The sequence below is a fragment of the Teleopsis dalmanni genome, chromosome 1 (genome assembly GCF_002237135.1).
Source record: "Teleopsis dalmanni isolate 2A chromosome 1, ASM223713v2, whole genome shotgun sequence".
NCBI lineage: Eukaryota > Metazoa > Arthropoda > Insecta > Diptera > Diopsidae > Teleopsis > Teleopsis dalmanni.
This window is the reverse complement of record NC_051846.1, coordinates 145,729,941-145,742,410: the sequence shown is the minus strand read 5'-3', so window position 1 is coordinate 145,742,410 and position 12,470 is coordinate 145,729,941. Positions and strand designations below refer to the sequence as shown.

The following is a 12,470-nucleotide window of genomic DNA, read 5'->3' as shown; positions in this document are numbered from 1 at the left end:
TTGTATTAATATAATTATTTAAAATTAACCGGCGTTCGAAATTTAATCAATTCAATTTATGGATTTATCATTTTTTATGGTTTGGTTCCATTTACAAAGAATAGCTTCGAAAATTATTGATTGCTTTATCTTCGCGTTTAAACATGTTCAGCTAGCCACCCATATTGCTGCATTCCATAAATGAGTTGGCGATGGATAAGTAGTTGAGAATATAAATTCCTGACAATATCAATTTCAGGCGCTAAAAATTGTCACTGAAACTACCAATTTGAAAAAATTCTAAATTCTTCTACTTTGATATACTTCTTTTTTAAAAAATTTAAAAAAAAAGAATCTCACCTAAAAACAAAAAAAAATCATTAATATGCTTTGACAAAGTCTATATAAGGAAATTCGAATTACTTATAAGTTCTCATAGAATTTTCAATAATAAATAAAACTTTTATGAAGATCATTTGATTTCTGTCTTCTCTGGTATTATATTCACTAAAACCTATGTGTTTTGAGGAAACAATGTGTTAAAGCTACAATAATGGATATCAAACGTATATATATAAACTTTGAGGTAGTATGCCTCACATATACCTTGCACCCTGCAACCAAAAGATCTATTGTGCTGCCATTTATAAGTTTAAGCTGCACTATTAAACCTCACCCTTTTAAATTTGATCAAGACTCATTGCTCGCAAGATCTCAAGAATTTTGCTGAATTTAGCATTGTTAATTCTTTGGTAACTATTGAATATCTCAAATTTTTGTTTTTTGTACATATATTTATCACATTTTCCTAATATATGCGCTTTTAACTTCAGTTTTTCATAGCACTAGCTTTAGATGAGATATATTGCTATATTTATAATTCTCAGATGTCATTATACTTATAGCCTTTTAGCCTGCAAATGTTAAAGTCTACACAAGATCAGATGTGATACAGTTATGTACTTTGAAGATATTTGAATTATTTTTTATTTTATTATCAAAATTAATAAGAATGCGTTACTACCATATATTAATTAATGAATTCCAAATAAGCTAAAACACATATTATAGAGAAGTAAAGTGAGATCTTCATACGGTTTGATTAAGTGGAACCTCCTTATATCAGTCTTTTCTAAAGTTTGCTTTGAAACAAACAATTAGAATGTGTATTAACATTTCTTTACACATATTGACATAATATGAATCGCATAGCTAGAGACCAGCTTTTAGGTTGGTGTATGATAAGAAAATACCATAGCAGTTGAGAGACAGAACATACGAAAGCAAAAACCGACGATCATATCGTATCTGATTGCTAAGCAGTTCCGGAAAAATTGGAAAAGAATAAAAACTTTTTAAACAGAATGTGAACCTTCAAAACTCTTTGGTTGTTATGTTCATTTCATAATAACGCCCTAATAAAAACAAGAATCGAAAGTTCGATTTTTATAGTATATTTAATTTATTTGCTACAAAAGCTCGGTGTTACTAAATTACTTGCTACACCAAGTCGTCGTGGTAACATTTTACTTTCAAGAAATTTCCATCATTTTTTTTAGATATTTTTATCAGACTATTTGAGACAAGAGTAAGATAATATTCCGTATTTCAACAAATTGGTTAACTAAATATTGGTCAAAATTTACAAATCGTAACACTTTATTGCTACTGTAGTTCAACGTGAATATAACATCTAGTTCAAGAATATTTGCAAGAAAATATTTGCATTGTAATATACTATATATAATTTTGAGGACTTCAAAAACTAAATAATCCATTTAAAAATTTAAGCTTATCCATCTCTTATGTTTTGATGCAAACTAATTGGAATTCCTCGGAGTTACATTATAATATGTTATATATAACTTTGACGAAGACTTCAAAAACTAACTAATCCATAGAAAATCTCAACCGGTATGACAAGGTGGATCAATTTAGGAATACACACTTATCCATCTCTATTTAAGAATGTAAATTACTTGCAGTCTTTTTCAGTTTCTTGGTTTTAGGTAATCAAATGAAACTGTTAAGGAATCCAAGCCGATAAATAAAGAATAAATAATATCGCGTCTTAATATTATATAATATCCTCAAAAAATAGATGAGTTAATTAAGCTTACATATATTTATTGGATTTGATATTAAGAATAAGAGTTAATTACATTGAAGCACAATTCTTTCTGTAAATGCATTGATACATGAATGAAGCAATAATTGAATGATAAAAACTCTTAGAAGAGGGTATATAAACAACTGACAAAACTCATTAGATTTTAGTTTCACTATCTGAAATATGTAGCTTTAATTTCGTCTTTGTAAAACAATTCAAAAATGTAATATAATAATTTTAAGGCAAAGGAAAAGTTATTAGATCTTCAAATTTCAGTTACAATGAAATATCGACAGGTCCTAAATTTATATACACATACATGTATTATGTATATATTATAATTGACTACAAACTTTATTTAATCTCAATGCACTCTTTCCCATAAAACATATTTTCCCCTTCAACGTATCATATAAAGACAGAAGCAGAAAGTTGGGCGAAGTAAGGAGCAGTTTTGATAAATACAACATATTGTATGTAAGAATATATTTTATAGAATAAAAAACGCTTTTAGCCAAAAAGTCGTTAGAACTTTATGGCACTGAAAAGGCACAATATCATAACACCTATATAAGAACAAGCAAAGCACAAATACTAGTAAAATAGTCGAAACCACCCTTAGCACATGACGGTGTCATATGTACTTCCACATATCGAAGTACGCGATCAGATGTTAGTTTTCCCAAAAAACGAATGCACGGAAAGAACGAAAGGAATACATTAACCCAACATAGAAGGTAAATCGGGAGGAAACAGGGATCACCACAACCAAATGCTAAAGCACAGAGAAAATAACTAAAAGTAAATGGAAAAGAAGGAGCCAAACAATAGCGGATCAAATGCTCTGCACACAGCCTAGGGGATGAAAAGTCACATAGCTACCACACATATACATCGTACCGAATTATGCATGCTTGTGTGAGTATATTCAGAAAACATTTGGTGTGTTTCGTACTGCCGTGCGGGGAGCGCAGCGCACCTTTGTACATACAATGAACTTCATTTGTGTTATGTATTATTTTTATTTCATTTTCAATTTTACGTAAGCACATAACGATCGCTTAGCTCATTGTAGAGTACGTTATTTCCATTGTGTACACCAACAGTTATCGAAGTCATTTCCGATGGTAGGACGTTTGTTTCGAGCGACGCCCCATGACATTTCATAGCCAGACATCGGGCACGCGACACATAGCCAAAGCAGCTGTCCTATAACGAGGACAGACTTTTCACAAAAATTACTATCAAACGTTGTAAAAATTGTAACGTAACATTTCAAACTAGTCTGTAATAGGCTGGCGAGCTAAAAAGTTGTGGCGGGAAAACGTAAAAAGAAAATTCGTAATATTGTAAATTTGTAAAGACGTGAAGAAGTGAAAGAGTTCGGAAGCTCAGATACCGTTCGCAAAACGGACCACATTCAATGGCCACGCTGAGTGTTTTGAGTTACAACCTGTCGCAAGGATTAAAAATGAATGCAACAAATACCAAAAGTAACAGCGGTTCTACGAATACTGCCGGTAACACAAATATAAAGACCACCGGTAGCGGCTCAAGTAAAACTTTTACCAAAATCACAGTGCAAAATATTTTAAGTGAAAATAACGGTAATACCTTGAATATTAGTAGCAACAATGCCAATACAATCGTCAGAAAAATTAAAGATTTCGGCATGTTTGGCACTGTTAACAATGCCACAACCCATATCAATAAAACCACTGCCAGTACCACCAAACGTCCGTTAAGTGAAACTAAGTCAAATGTAGATAATAAGTTAACCCCAACTGCGGTGAAGAAACTTAAACTAACCAAAGAAGCAACAACAGAAAATTCAGGAGAAACCAAAGCAGTCACGAGTAATACCACACCCACTGTAAAACCCGCAGGGACACCCGGGCGAAAGGGATTACCATTGCCACAGGCTGTAGCTCGACGTAATGCGCGGGAACGGAATCGCGTTAAGCAAGTTAATAACGGATTTGCAGCTTTACGTGAACGAATTCCGGAAGAAGTAGCAGAAGCTTTTGAAGCACAGGGCAATGGACGTGGCAATGCAAAAAAGTTAAGTAAAGTGGAAACTCTACGCATGGCAGTTGAGTACATACGAAGTTTGGAACGTGTTTTAGGTTTCGATTTTCCCATTGGCGGGAAAACTGATAACCTTACTGCATCAGTACTAGGTAGCTCAAGTGGTGACGACAGCTTCACCTTAATCAAAGATGAATTCGACCCATTTTCGCCTCCTATAGACGAAGCATACGAAGACTCTTTAAACAACTATGATGTGGAAGAGTATTTTTCACCACAAGCATTGCACAACAATTGTATTAGTAATTCAAATATTGACAACAATTTCACTGAAAATTCCAATGAATTCAACCAAATTGATATGTTACCAAATATTACAACACTGAATGGTATGCAATATATTAGAATACCTGGAACAAATACGTATCAGCTGCTCACCCCCGATATTTTCATTAGTAATTCAAATTCTCCGCCAACCTCAAATATAAGCGATGATCAATATAATGGCATAATTGACACTAATTGCTTAAGTCCTGCAATAACAGCAGCTAATAACACTGAGCTACATGCTGCGTCAACATCAATTATCGCAACAACAGCTACAACAGCACCTGCTGTACAGTGTCCTCCAGTATCAATGAAAACTGCACCTTTAACAACAACAAGGACTCCTGCAACACGCATTACTCAAAAACCAAACGGTGAATGTGTAAATTTAGCGACGTCATCATTATCGCAATCGCCCGTGCCACAAATGTTATCCCCCCTTGCAAGTTCATCATTACATCATCAACAACAACCAACAATAACCACAACAACAACAGCGAACTCAACGATAGCACAACACACAGCGACAACGCTATCACCTGCCGCTAATGAAGTCTTATTGCAGACGTGTGCCACCAATCATTTAGGGGAAGATACTCAGTTTATGGCACCAACTGCCCCACAACAACAACACCAACAACAACAGCAGCAGCAGCAGCGTCAGCAACAACTTCAAATGCATTTAAAGCCACACATTATAAAGCAAGAATATATTGAAACAGAATATGTGTCCTCAACTCCCTCCCCTTCTTCCAGCTCTCCAACATCCGCACAAATGTACCCAGCCTCAAGCAATGAACAACAACAATTATTACTTAATCACACAACGATTTCAATGTCACCGCCGCTGGATCGCTGTAATGCAACGAACTCGGGAACACTTGCAGCCACCACAGGACTGCAATCATTCTTCGAACAGGATCGGAACGGTTCTTTCTATGAAGGTGTTGTCACATTCAAAAAAGAACTTAACGACGTTCTGTTGGACACTTCAGTGGCGACTACTGCACTCTCGGATGAGAGTATGATTGAGGCGATAGATTGGTGGGAGGCGCATACTCCAAAATCTGATGGTGGTTCAGTTATAATTTGAGGCACATATTGATATGTATACAGGATGAAGGGTACAGGGTACCACTATAAACCAAACAAAAAACTGTTGATGACGCTTACATTTTTAAACAATTTTATTGAAAAAATGGAAAATTTATTTATGTATATATAAATGTATTTAATTTATTTATTCAGTATCCTTTTTAGTTTATAAAGCAAAACAAACTTTAGAAATAAGGAAGACAATGAGTAAGATTTTATTATTTCACTTAAGAAAAAAAATTATTATATTGATGACGTTAGTTTGAAATTTTTACAATTTCTAGTTAGAAATTATTTATATGAAATCTGTAATTGTGTATATTATGAAATTTATGTTTAAATAAATGTTGAGAGTGTAAATAGCCTTTAAATATGAGAAATTTATTATATATTTTAGCAATGGAGTATAAGGATCCAATGCGCGGGTATATTTTTATTATCGAAAAAAACTTTAAAACCTGGAGAAACTAGAGCACTGAAAGTTTGTGCAGCCTTGGCTACTTGTGGATAAACACGATTAGCCATCGCTTCTAATTTGACAGGCACGAGTTTTAAGCCTGGCACTTGCAGTCCAAACAAATTATATACGGACTATAAACTGATGAAAAATTCGAGTATTTTCTGAGACCACTGATGACGAGTACTTGGCAATACTTGAAACAACGTTGAATGGTCAGCCAAAATTTCAATAAAATTAAAATAAATTTTTGTGTACGTCTTTTCTTTGCTATTCGAAAACCCTCTAAATTTGAATATAGCTTCTTTGTCACCATATAAAAAAAGCGTAGCTTTTTCAGCAACACTAATACTTACTTCCAAAAAACTTATCATATATAAATGATACTTGTTACTTGTTGTAGTAGATCACCCAAGTGATCACAGACACTATTTAGTAAAAGCGGATTTAGACTCGGATTTCATCAAGCAAAGAGAAGAAGATTCAATATACTTTTCTAACTAGAAGTTTACTACAAATATAATGTGGCATATCATTAACGAATTTAGATAAATAGATATCTATATATCTATAAAAATTTTTTACATTTTATTTACAATTTCATTTCGAAAACTATGTAATCGAAAAACGATCACCAGTTTTCGTGAAATATGGTATAAATAATAAAATATATACATTATATATATAATGTTGAGAATATTAAACAATCTGTTTTTGCAACCTACAACACTATTTATTAATCTTATTTCTATCTCTTGACTTTATTACCAGAGATGCACTAGTTCTAATTTCTTGTATTTTTTACTAGAATTAACTGAAAAAGTTCGTAATATATGTTCGCGAAGAATCACTTCCTTTCTATTATTGCTCTTGGTTTTTATTAAGAAACCTACCTTAATTGGATTAATAGGTATAAAAGTGATTTTAAATTTAAAAATAATTGACGATATATCATAAGGTACACATTTATATATATCATATAAGACAGAAGACATATATACCACAAGACAGAAGACGGGAACAACAAGTCGAATAGTTTTATTTAATTTTTCTGGTCGTATATATTGAAGCAATCCCTCTACGAATCAAATACGATTTGCTTTCCTACTGCAAATGGTTTTAAGAAGAAATTTTGTTATGTATTTCTATAAGTAATTTTTCTATACTTTGATGAGAAAGTAAATAAGAAAATCATAAAGTAGTATCAATATTAAGGTTTATATTAAATTTAAATAAAAAATAGTCTTATTCGTGGAGATATTCTGTTATTCAAACCTTTGCTGAGTTATATTGAATAGTCAACAAAATTTTGAATTCCTTTACCAAAGCACAAATGCTATAAAACCATATACCTATCATTTATAAAGTTAAGCTTTTAAATGCAATCCCGATTAAGACTAATTTTCTATAGGCAACATTTCATATGCCATCATATTTTAACGTCGTCTTTTCAATAATTATATATTTCATTTTAATCCATATTTAAATATACACGCCTGTTACCCTTGAAGATATAGGGACATTCAAAATAAAATGAACACATAGAGGTTCGTTATATATTATATATATATATATATAATATCTATATATATCTATATAGAGAAATATTATATTGATTCGGTTGTAAACAGAAGTATATAAAAATATAAAGATTGAAAATCTAATATAATCTAATGATCTTCTAAAAAATAAACAACCTGATTTATTCATTTTTTTTTGTTTTAATTTTTGAGTCGTTACTTCGAAAATGTTTAAATGCGGTTATTTTTTGTTTTTTAAAAATATACTAACTTTTATTTCGAAAGTTTTTTTGTGTGTATCTCTACACGTGTTTCGGCAAATTCGCTTTTGCCTTCATCAGGAGAATTCCTAATATTAAAACATCTAGCAATCTTACAAACTATTTATACCATAAACATGTTATTTTTAATACTAAACTTAATATTAATCTTAATTTTAATAAATCTTAAGGTTATTGTCCTTGGGGGTGACAGGTAAGAAATGGTGGCGGGGGTTGGTCTAGTGTTGTTTTTATTTTACATACAGGTAGTTAGGTCGACTGGTTGTCGGTTTTTTGGGATGTATCTAAAAAGGCACGATGACACGTTGCCTTTGTCGCCGTTGAGTAAAGTTGTAGTATGATGTTTGTGTATTTCGACGCTTTCTGCCGTTTCTAATTTCCAGCTATCCTTTACATTTTTGATTATTTGGGCGTTATCCCTGTTGATGTGGTGATTTTCCTTTACTATATGTCTGGCGACATTTGATTTTATGTGGGGGTTCATTTTCTTTGGTGCTTCTCTTGCTTCCTTCAGGTGTTCTTCAAGTCTTACTGATAAGGGTCTTTTGGTTTGTCCGATGTATATTTTGTTGCAGGAGCCACACTCTATTTTGTATACTCCGCATTTTTCGAATGGGTCAATTGGGTCTTTTGCAGATGGTAAAAGGCATTCAAGTTGGTGTGGTCTACTAGAGTGAACTAAGTCGATATTGAACTTTTTTAACTTGTATTTTAGACCTTTGGAGACGGTGTCATTGTATACTACAGCGACTCTTCTTTGTTTTGGTTTTTCTGCTGTCAATGTCGTCATGTTCCTGGAATGTAGTTGCCTTCGTTTCTTTTTTATGATTCTATCGATGGTGTTCTGAGGGTATCCGTTGATGTCCGCTATTTCTTTAATGTATGTGGTTTCTTCATTGATGGCTGCTTGTGTAAGGGGTAGCGTGAGCATTCTATGTATCATGTGATGAAAAGCAGCCATTTTGTGTTGGAATGGATGGTTTGAATTGTTGGTTATGACACGTTTTGTGCTCGTTGGTTTCCTGTAGATGCTAAATTCGAAGATGCCGTTTTTGTGTTGTGTGAGTATGTCTAAGAATGGTAGGCAGCCGTTTTTTTTTCGTTCGTGTGTGAATTCAATGTTCCTGTGTGCACTGTTGAGATTTTCTAAAGTTTCTTGTAGCTTGTTTTTCCTTATGATTGCGAATACATCATCTACATATCTGATCCATACTCTTGGTAGGTAATTTTTTTCTTTTAAGCTGGACTCTATTCTGCTCATAAACAGTTCGCTTAAGAGGGATGATAGGGGGTTACCCATAGGGGCGCCTTTTGTTTGTTTAAAGAATCTGCCTCTGAAGGTGAAGTAATTTTCTTCCATGCAGAGTTGTGTTAGCTGGATGTAATTCATTATTTTAATTTTGTTGACTTTCTTTTTGAGGAGCTCTTCCTCAAGGATCCTTATAGCTTCTTTCACGTTAACACTTGGGTATAACGCTTTTACGTCGAATGATACGGTTTCTTCATCTCCCGTGATGTTTTCCAATTTTAGTTTTTCTGCGAATTCTTTGGAGTTCTTTACAGAAAAACTGTGAGAGCTGCCTAGGATGCAGGTTAGTTCCTTTACCAACCATTTGGCGATGCGTTGGCATGGGGATCTGTCTGCTGTTATAATCTCTCTCATTTCTTTTCCAGGTTTGTGAATCTTTGGTAAGGCTTTGAACCGTGGAAGTGAGGGTGCGGGTTCCTTCATTTGTTTCTTATCGAACTCTAAAAATTTCGAGCATTTTTCGACGAGTTTGTTGGTTCTGTTGACCATTTCTGGTAGGGGGTTGGTTCTGAATTCTCTGTAGGGGCCATTATCAATTTTTTCTTGGACTCTCTGATCGTATTCGTCTTTGTCCATTATGACTAATGCGTTTCCTTTGTCAGCTTTTATATAATATACTGGTTTCCTTTTAAGTTCTTTTAACACTTTTTGGTCTTTATTTATTCTTTTTGGTTGCGTGTTAGTAGATTCGATGACGCTTGCTGTGAGGTTTCTGATGGCTGATTGGTCTTCCAGTGATAGGGGAAACTCTTTGGTTCTGATTTATTCAGTTCTTACATACCTCACATGCATGCATGAATCAAATCAATATTCTTCTAATATTCTTCTAAGAATCAGAAATTCTGATTTAAAATTACTTGTTATTCACACATCCCATATTCTATAATGGTTGCTTTATAGAAGCACTTTTTCTTCATCAAACGAATATTCATTAGAAAAACAGTTTCTAAAATTTTGTATGGTGAGAATAAATAGTTTAATAATAAAGAAATTATTACTCCTTAAATTTCAATTTCTAGATTTTTATTTTGTACTGAAAGGAGAAATACTCATGTAATTATATTTTTAAATATAATTTAAACCAAATAAAGTACTGAAAAGTGACGCCAGTGCATTGTGATGTAGATCTCTACAGCGTTATGCCAGAACAAGATATTGGCAAGTAAACGACGAAACCTCAATTCTTATTAATTGAAGAGAATAGTAGGGAAGACTTGAACCCAAAATGATGCATCATCTTATGCAGTCATTAACTTCTGTGCCAATAGTATGTAGAATGTGGAAAAAAGTAAATATAGTAAAAATTAATAGTAATAAAATTATTTATAGAATCCAATACAAATTAAAAGAGTACGAAAATAGATAGATAGTTTTTAACGACGTTTGAATAAAATCTACATATGATAAGTCTTTATAAACTACGATCTGATTTAAAAATCTTCATTGAAAATAAAATATTTTAGGGGCCGATAAATATAATCCTGGCACTGCTATTTTGAAATAAGTAATTTAAATTACCTACAATTGCAAAAGGGTTTTTATTCTGGTATTAAAAAATATTTTTAAGAACTGATTAATTTTATTATTATTCATATGGCAAAGAAACATGTTATTCTTAAAGAATGGTTGTTATTTTAAAGACAGTTTCTCTGTATTAGTCATTGAACATTGATAATAACTATAGACTGAACTGAATGCTTTGGATAGAGTAATGAATATACTTTCAAATTATAAATATATATTCGATATCAATTATAAACTTTCGGTACTACAAACTGGTTAACAACAACATTCAATGGACTATCGACCTTGCTTGTCACAAAAGCGCTCTTAAATTCGTACTATATCAGAACAAAGTAACCACAACCAAAAAATTTCTCTAGTTGTATTTGAAGGATAACCGTATATCAACAAACAGTAATTAATGATCCTCAAAGCTATTAATATGGTGCTTTATGATCATTCATTCCCTTGCTTTTAGTAATTTATTTAAAATGAAAATTTTAGATACTTCATGCATACAATTTTTTCTCTCATCGGGAAAAACCTCACTTTGAAGCCAGGAAACCGTTTTCTATTCTAAAAATCATTATAATCTTTGTATGCGTCCAAGCATGCAGGACGAAAATTTTACACAGAAAAATTATAACAAATGACAACGCAGCATAAAATATGCTCTGAAGCCATAAGGATATTCAAATGAGATACAAAAATTTGTAATAAAGGACACAAACTTATGAAAAAAAATTTATGCAAAGGGCAACGAAAACAAAAACAAAACAAAGAAGAATTTAATGTATATCACCTATACTCTATCAGAATATTTTATGATGGAAAATGTCCTGTCTTATGATGATTTTGAATATTTACGCATGAAAACCTCACGTAAGTTTTGTAAACAATACCGAACAGAATTTAATGTTAATCATCAAATAAACTATGATTATGACAATGACGTAGACGTAGACGTAGACTATCGGTCTCAGTGATGAGAATGATGGAAGTGATGGAAATGATGGGAATGATGAAGAAAAAATTCATGTGTACACATATTATAATGTACATCCTATGTTCAAATAAACGTGAGAAACAACAGCTTGTAGACAAAATCATGTTGGTATCATCATCACCAAATGTTTTTTCCCCATATGTTCTGCTCATGGAAGGATCTACTTTGTTCGTTTATGTTTTGATGATATTTAAGCTCTTATGGTTTTGAAGCTACTTTAGTTGTGGTTTATTGAATGAAGTAGATTTGCTTTTGTTGCATTTTTTATTTACTCTCTTTGTAGTCATTATGTGATCAATTATTTTTGACTACGTAAAACTTTTTAATAAAAAATTTTTGTTATATATAACATATATACCTTTATATATATATTTTGTATCAGCACATAAACATATTTATATAAATCATGTCATATACTCGTATTGAATACGCAATGTAATCTTTATTTGATTCCGATTATCATTTTGATTCATGTACAGTACTGTTACTCTTTAAATCTCTTTTGCTTTCCTAGAAAATGTCTTTATAACTAAACTGGAGACATTAAAATCACTGATTAACCAAATAATCTGATTAGTTCAAGGGTCCAAATTTTTTCAGTTCAAGAAAAATGGTAGCACTGGATTTATTTTCTACAAACGCAGGGTACACACAAAAAAGATGAGAAGATGGTTCACTTTGTATTTTACATTATCTACAAGTGTCAGTATTCTTTAGTTCTAAATTTTAGTGATGGTAATTAATATGAACTGACATTAGTAGTGTCCAGTTAAGAAGTCCATGATTAATCTGTAAAAAGTTTAATGTACTGGAAAATGGTCTGGGTGTAAAAGTCTTATATGCCTCATTAAATAT

The 12,470-nt window shown here is 32.2% G+C and overlaps 2 protein-coding genes across 2 annotated transcripts in view; one reads left to right on the top strand and one right to left on the bottom strand.

Moving 5' to 3' along the window:
- LOC119666391 (protein aubergine-like) overlaps positions 1 to 3,208 on the bottom strand; it is an 18,986-nt gene extending 15,778 nt beyond the window's left edge. The window contains exon 1 of the mRNA XM_038075670.1: positions 3,132 to 3,208. Coding sequence (XP_037931598.1) covers positions 3,132 to 3,208 — 77 coding nt within the window. The remainder of the gene's footprint in view (positions 1 to 3,131) is intronic.
- A 271-nt stretch (positions 3,209 to 3,479) lies between these two features.
- On the top strand, positions 3,480 to 5,537 carry LOC119666390 (achaete-scute complex protein T8-like). The gene has a single exon (XM_038075669.1). It carries the CDS (start codon positions 3,513 to 3,515, stop codon positions 5,535 to 5,537), a length of 2,025 nt encoding a protein of 674 aa, XP_037931597.1. The 5' UTR covers positions 3,480 to 3,512.
- Positions 5,538 to 12,470: the final 6,933 nt, after the last annotated feature.

Excerpts from the sequence above, each read along its gene's own strand:
- LOC119666390 (XM_038075669.1), top strand. The coding sequence starts at position 3,513 with ATGGCCACGCTGAGTGTTTTGAGTTACAACCTGTCGCAAGGATTAAAA.